We start from the raw sequence: 7,372 nt of genomic DNA on the forward strand, positions 1-7,372 counted from the left end.
ATTTGAATTATTTTGTTGTTGGCAAAAATATTTCTAAATTTTGTTATGAACAAAAATATTTTTAAATTATTTAAAAACATGACAAAAATGCGCATCTGTGCAGGGGCGGAGCCAGTCATAGATAAAAGGGGCAGGATGTGTAAATTTTGGTTTAGCCCCTTTTAAAATTTTAATTTTAATCTCTTTATACTAAAAAATTAAACTTTGGTCCCTCCCTAAATTTTATCCTAGCTCCCTCCCCGCATCTGTGAACTGAAATGTTCTAGATTAACACAAAAAAATGATGTGACAAGTGATATTTTTTATATGGAAAATGAGACTCTAACATTTACAAATGAGTCTCGTCGTACTTGTCGTACTTTTCTATTAACAGAACATGTCTTTGATCAGATTGGATATTTTTAGCATATTTTAAAATTATTTGCAAACAATTTTATCTCAGAAATATTTTTATTAGCGCCAAGTCAGATACATTTTTTGTGGTTTATGAGTTTATCCTTTATCAATACCATCCGTTGACCAAAATGGCAAAAATTATGATATTGACTTGAAGGTAGACTGTCTTTGTGTTTGAGGTGCAGGCAAGAAAAATTTCTTTACAGAAAACTTCTATTGAAAATTTTCTAAATCTGCGGCACAACCGAGTTTTAAATTTTTAAGAAAATACTAATTAGGCATGGCATCTACAAGTAATCAACACCCCATTGAATCTTAACATATTCCTACTAGAATTCTGGTTATATACTCGTAATCAATTTTTTTTTCCTATGAATATTTTTCAACCATTAAAGCAAGTTAGCAATCTAACAGTAACAGCTTAAAGGATATATGAATATATATGAATATGAGCCATTAGTAACACCTCTGTTTAGAGTCCTTTTTACACTGAGCAGTAATATTTTGCTCTTCGCAAAGCATATAACAGCTTTTTCTTTTTCCAATTTAGTACAAAACATATAACTATCACAAAACTTTAGAATATACTGGACTAGACATTTGGCAAGCTCTGCAATAATGGGTCCTCTTTCTCACTGCAATTCCATGTGGACCCAGTAACCTTTATTATGCTTATCATCATAAGTGCAATTGCCACCGCCAAAGAACAGATACTCAATCCTAAAACTGGACACAAGGTTCAAACATAAAGTTAAAAATTATAGAATCTTCATACAATACAATAATTACTGATATACTAAAAGGAATTTCTTAATGTCTCATAAATTATAGATGCTGACATTAAAATTTCTACCCGCGTGATTATGAATTAACAAAGTACAAACTAATATAAAAGAAAATTGATTAATTTTTACCTGTGTAACGTGTTGTGTGGGAATCTGTGGTCTTGCTTATTGCTTTGTCTTTTCTTTCTTCAGAATGCGGCAAGTTCCATGTCAATGCAAGACCAAGACTATTGTCTGAGATATAAGGGCTATACTCAAAGGGAATTGCCACGGTTTTGAAACCGTTGCAAGAACCAGGCACATGCAGTTCAGGGTCGACTGTGTAAACATGAGAACCTGCGGCACTCAAGCATGGAACCTCAGTGAAAGAAGGGGTAGATAGCTTTGTAGAGCAATTGAGGTATGTGTAGTTCTTCAGAACATGGTAGTATTGGAAAGGTGTAGATGAGAGATTGAGGTTGAGAAAGACACCATGAACACAGTTCTTGGGATCAAGAAGCTGAATCTTTTTGGTATCATAGCTAATGGATTTGACAACCAAATCACCATAAGATGGAAAATGGATAGTGGTGAGGTTTTCCTTGCAGAGGAGTTCAAAGCCAGGGAGGGATCCTTTTATGTGGAATGGATAGTGGATGGAAGGGCCACCATGGCTGCACTTGGTTGAATCATGGTAGCTTGAATATGTGGCTTTGGTGGTTGAGGTTTGGAAGGTTAAAACCAAGAGGAGAATGAAGAAGAAGAAGAAGGAGAAGTAGGTGAATGAAGCCATCGGTTATTGACTTGAAAATGCAGAACAAGTCCTGAAGGACAATTAGAATAATAGGATGTGTGAGGCACTCTTTGCAAGTTCTTAACTAGTTATATTGGTTGGTGGGGTCAGGGGTGGAATAAAATTCCAACACCAGCAATCCTAATCTACCATTTAAAGATCCTTCACCATTCTAGTAGCACATTTTGCTTTCTCTTTTTCCAAGTTTACTATTTGGATTTTTTTTTTTTTTCATTCTTAAGGGCTTGTTATTCAATAAAAAATATTATACTATTTATTAATTAGACAAATTTTAACTTTCTATTTTGTTAAGTTTTATATGAATAATTGAGATTTAAAAGAGTCATCTACTAATTAATTGAGTTAGCCATATATTTTTCTTTTTAACTTTCAGATGGACTACATATTTTTTTTTTTACAAATTGTAAAACACACAATTTATTTCTTTATTTATTTCCTCTAATAGCAGGTATTTTTCAAAGAGCGTTGTACTCCCTATTTATTCAAAATGCATTATCATTGGCTGAGTTTTTTCAATAATAATAAAAATAAAAGCAAAATTGAATGGACAAACGCCACAAAACTAAAAGTACATAATTTCTTGCAAGTTTCTACAAGGTATGGTGTTGATGTGGGTCATAAAGGTTAAAGGTGAGGACTTTGGGTGGGGACAAATAAATAAACCTGTAAACCCCTTGCTAAGGAACGAGCAGGAGCAGAATCTCTCAAAAAGTCACACATGGGCCTAAATTGAATGTTGACCTGAAACAGAAATGTGAAATGTTCCTTGTGACCTGCTCGCCTATCACCATCATAATTTTCTGTCTCATTTGCTTGACTTGGAGCTGTACTAGTCTATGTGGAAAATACAAGTCATTTTTATTAGAAAAAGATAAGAAAGCTCTCTTAATAAATAAGAATCCAACCAGGGTGTTATGTAGAGTAAACTTGTTAGCATGGTTAAAAGGCAATCAAGTGATTCTATATTTATATATAATGTGTATGCCAGTATGTGTGTAACAATATTAATGACAGTAGCCTGTTTAAGATACCATATGATCATATTCCGTTCCTTGTTACTATCAAAGACTGTTTCTTTACAAAATTTGCCGGTACAAAGCACAGCTAGAACCTAGAGCATCATCCCTTTGCGTGACACACTCAAAATCTCATCTGATATTCGACCATGTCACAGTTATACCTTTTTCCCCTTCTTCTGTAGTCTCTGAGCTGAGACTATAACTATCCACATACATTTATCATGTTAAAACCGTCTACACTGCACTTTTTGTGCATTGAATCCCTCCCTTTAGTCTATGAGACTATGACACTGAAACTATTTAATGGCGGAAAGCACAAATATAATTTAGAGTAACTGGTAATTTCGAATGTAACTTTAACTACAAGAGAGGGGGAGGCTGGGGGATAAAGTTAAACTGGCATAGTCCCACATCTTGGTGTATATTGCACTTGGTAATAGGTAGTAACATCTACAACAGTATCATCTGGTCCATATTGACACTTGCATGATAAAATATACAACACACTATTGTCTTCAATCTACAAGCTTAACCCTTTGACTTTCAGTCTAAGATATTTCACTTATGAGAAAATTGTTGTACTATAAAGGCTCATTATACATACGGTACAAGACAGTAGAACAACCGGACAATAATAACCCAGAAGATGAAGGAATAACAATCATATGACCTCTCTTGCTACCCTAACTGGTTTCTCCTTTAGAAAGGCGATATCACCGTTTGGTGCAGTTAGGAGATGGTGATTTGAATCCTCGTCTTCACTCTCGACTGACAGGGAAAGGCCATCGGATTTTGATCCATCGTCATCTGCAATGACAGTTATTTAGATCCATTTTCTCTCATGATTCCACATTATTACAGACGGGCAAGAATCCTTTCTTCTACAGTCCACTAAGAGCCCCCAAATCATCACAAGGAGCATATATTTTAGAAAATATTATCACAAAAAAACAGGATATCCATCCTAGATTGTGTAATAATACACAAGCAAAATATTCAATAGTTTACAGAAGTCTTTATAATTCAAATATATGCTATAATGCTTCATATTTCTCAAGGGAAGAAAGAAAGTTCAAAAGCACACTCGAACTCTGCCTCCTTCTGGACTCACCTGAAGTGCAACTTTCCCTCAATAAGTCTTTGACAGCACTTACACACAGAGACCAACAGATTTTAACATATTCAATGTGCCCGTCTATAACAAATATAGTCATTCTTGCACAACCATTAACCAATAAAATCTAAACAAGAAATCATTAAGAACAACCAATTGTCTGTCTTACCAGAATATGTGAGGCATTCCGGGAGATGTCTAACTGCAGCGACCTGAAGGCTTTGTGGAAGCAGACAACTGCAGAAAGAACCTGAAAGGCAAAAACACATCAAATGCAAGCCTGGGTTTGGATATGCATTTGCACTCTTAAAATCCCAGATGCAAACTTGATTTTGTTCCAAGTATGTTAGGATCCTCCTTCCCAAAATCAATTATAGCTCTAAACCAATGTTTTGGAAAAAGCATCGCTTTCTTCTTTCTCGTCGGAACTTTTTCACAGTGAGTTATTTTAATTGTAAACTTCCCAAATTATCCTCTAAAGTGTAATCACATGTTATTTGAGTATAGGCAAATAATAATAATAAAGACACTATAAAACTCATAGCTATTGATAACTATGATTTTATCAATATCCAAACAACAATTTATTATATCAAATAACCAACATAAATCACTATAAGTTAAAATCAATTCTAACCAAAATAACTATAACAGAATCAGTTCTACGAAATAAAATCAAATACACCCTAAACTCACACCATATTGTGGAACAAAGTCCAATTGTAAGCATGCTTGCAGCATCTTATTTAAAAATACAAACAACAACAAAGCCTTGTCCCACTAAGTGGGAGCATCTTATTTAAAAATAAAATAAAATAAAGCTATAGAACGCAAATTGCATATGCATGCTAAACATTCAAATTACAAAATATACAACATCAGCAAGAAGAAATACTTACCGACATGAGCCAGCCGATTTACCCATGCAGGAATAGGCTTCCCAGTTAGTTGTTGGGAAACTTCATCTGTAAAATGGTTGCAATTCTTGGCAATAAGATGGTAAGTGTCTCCATGATATTTTTCAGCGAGGCGCTCAATGAAAGACCGGAACTCTGACTTAGACATATCGGTGCTGCCCAACAACACTGATCGTCTAAAGATGAAACCTGGGCAACTTCTTGGTTCTACCTCAAACACACCGCTCGATGCGTACTCATGTGCTCCAAAGCCATATTCCATACCATGCACTGTTCATGAAAACAATAAGTTAGTACAAGATGGTCTTAATAAAGTACATATACGTTCCTTCACTGGCATGAAATGGTCCTGCAAATTTGACACCCATTGTTCAAGAGCTGGATGAATTTATTGTCTAATGTTATTATATACATTAAGTTGTCGTATACCGTAGCTCAGTTATTGTAGATTCCGTCTTCCAGCTGTACTTCAACACAAAATCAATAGTCTCACCACCCAAATAAATCAAATTTTGAGGCTAATCATACAAATTAGAAAGCGATAAATTCATCCAACACTTATCAACCGTATTTAACAACAAATGAAGCTATCACATCACAGTTAAGATTGGGAAAATAAGAAGAGATCCAGCCTCTTCTACCAGTTTTATTGTCTAAAGTATAAACTAATGCATCAACAGCTCATTTCACATGTGACATACTTATGGAGACAATTCAAAGATCCCCAAATGTTAATGCACATACTGTTAGGAGAAAAGAGAGAGACTTGTTTTTATTAGTATCATAAATTCATCAATGAAGAACATAAATAACAGAATCTTAAGCCATTAAAATCAACAAAACACGACATTTTGAATCACAATGTTTCAATAGTGTTTAAAATTGTATCCTCAATCTAGCACCTAATGCTAAAAAGTGCTCCATAACAAGCAGAGCAGACAACAAAACATCACATGAAGGAGTTAAAAAATAAAAAATTAGCATAAAAGGAAGAGAATTAGACAAACCTTCAATACCAGAATGAAAGACCCCAAGGCCAAAGAAATAAAGATAATTGTTTATGGGAGTAAGATCATAAACATTGAGGTACACCGTAACACGGCTCTTCTGGTCACTGTTCTGCTCCCTTTGCGACCTTATGCTCAGTGGAAACAACCGCATTGTGCTCAGCAGAAACAATTCCTTGAACTTTATTTGAAGAATTGAAACCACATCTTCCAATAGTTTGAGAGTAAGAAGCCCTAGAAAATCTCCCCCAAAAAGAGTGAATCGAAGCCCTTGAAAGAATTGAGGAGAGATGAGAAGGACTTACGATTGGAGGAGTAAGGAATATAAAAAGAATAGGAATTGAAATTGAAGAAGAATTAGGAAGTGAATTGGTTGTGGCCCCTTCCCCCTTAAGCTGGAATTAGAGTAGTGAGAGTGATGGTTATGGTGGCTTGGGGGTTTTGGCCATTTTGCCGCCGTAATATTTGTTAATATGCCAACTGTTACGGGTGTAATAGTAACGGCCATTGTCAATACTGTTACTACACCACATTCTCACATTTTCCTTTCTTTTCAACCTCTACTCATACTCAACTAACGGTTTTTTGACCTCACTCACACTTTTGTTTTAACGGAGTGTGTCTGTGTTGTATATAAGTTAGAAAATGCAGCACTTTTTAAAAGAATAATGCTATATTTTTTTTGGTGACTAAAGAATAATGCTATATAAACAATAAATATTATTATTTTTAAACAATATTTTATTAATAATAATTTATATTTATATTTATCAATATTTTATATACAAAAAATATATATTACTTTATATTTATTAAAATTTTATACATATAAATCAATTAATTTATATCCACATTTTTTAGAATTTATATATATGAATTAAAATAATTTATTTATTAAAATAATTTAATATTTATATTAGCCAAAAAATAGTTAAAAATACTAAAAATTACTGATTTTTAAGAGTTTTTTTTTTATTTAAAATATGACTTGCTATTAGAGCTAGAAATAATAATCTGTATGCGGATACTCAACTTATTCGGACGGATAATCACTTCATTTCGATATAGGATGGATTTTGATTTGGGTATGTATTTCGACTTTGTTTGAGTGAAAAATAGAAAGAATAAGAAAAATAAGAATAAAATTTAAAAGAAAATTTATACATAATTTTAAAGTAGAGTCTACTTAAAATTTTTTCTCTTTAACCAGAAAACTAGTTGAAATTTAAAAGTGATAAGAAGAAAATCAAACTTCTCATGTTACCTTTTTTTTTAAAAAAAACTTTTTCTTTTAAATATTTTTTTATGTAATTAAAAAAAGGGTAATGCTAGGTAGGCAAA

The 7,372-nt window shown here is 33.3% G+C and overlaps 2 protein-coding genes across 2 annotated transcripts; both read right to left on the reverse strand.

Annotated features, from left to right (window-relative positions):
• Positions 1 to 843: 843 nt before the first annotated feature.
• LOC107641641 (RING-H2 finger protein ATL22) lies at positions 844 to 2,039 on the reverse strand. The gene is made up of 2 exons (XM_016345124.3): positions 1,311 to 2,039; positions 844 to 1,122 (listed from the first exon to the last, which is right to left on the reverse strand). The coding sequence occupies exons 1-2, from the start codon at positions 1,951 to 1,953 to the stop codon at positions 989 to 991; spliced, it is 777 nt and encodes a 258-aa protein (XP_016200610.1). The 5' UTR covers positions 1,954 to 2,039; the 3' UTR covers positions 844 to 988.
• A 1,340-nt stretch (positions 2,040 to 3,379) lies between these two features.
• LOC107642585 (deSI-like protein At4g17486) lies at positions 3,380 to 6,596 on the reverse strand. Its single transcript, XM_016345982.3, has 4 exons — positions 6,032 to 6,596; positions 5,007 to 5,294; positions 4,277 to 4,357; positions 3,380 to 3,800 (listed from the first exon to the last, which is right to left on the reverse strand). The coding sequence occupies exons 1-4, from the start codon at positions 6,183 to 6,185 to the stop codon at positions 3,655 to 3,657; spliced, it is 669 nt and encodes a 222-aa protein (XP_016201468.1). The 5' UTR covers positions 6,186 to 6,596; the 3' UTR covers positions 3,380 to 3,654.
• Between the last annotated feature and the right edge of the window lie 776 nt (positions 6,597 to 7,372).

Source organism: Arachis ipaensis, chromosome B5 (assembly GCF_059453495.1).
Source record: "Arachis ipaensis isolate K30076 ecotype BB chromosome B5, ASM5945349v1, whole genome shotgun sequence".
Classification (NCBI taxonomy): domain Eukaryota; kingdom Viridiplantae; phylum Streptophyta; class Magnoliopsida; order Fabales; family Fabaceae; genus Arachis; species Arachis ipaensis.

Bases quoted from the DNA above. Each gene is read 5' to 3' on its own strand.
- LOC107641641 (XM_016345124.3), bottom strand. From the start codon at position 1,953: ATGGCTTCATTCACCTACTTCTCCTTCTTCTTCTTCTTCATTCTCCTC. The intron at 1,123-1,310 runs GTAAAAATTAAT...CCTTGTGTCCAG, and splicing joins CCACACAACACGTTACACAG to TTTTAGGATTGAGTATCTGT.
- LOC107642585 (XM_016345982.3), bottom strand. From the start codon at position 6,185: ATGCGGTTGTTTCCACTGAGCATAAGGTCGCAAAGGGAGCAGAACAGT. The intron at 5,295-6,031 runs GTTTGTCTAATT...TTTCATGAACAG, and splicing joins CTTTCATTCTGGTATTGAAG to TGCATGGTATGGAATATGGC. The intron at 4,358-5,006 runs GTAAGTATTTCT...TTTGCCTTTCAG, and splicing joins AAATCGGCTGGCTCATGTCG to GTTCTTTCTGCAGTTGTCTG.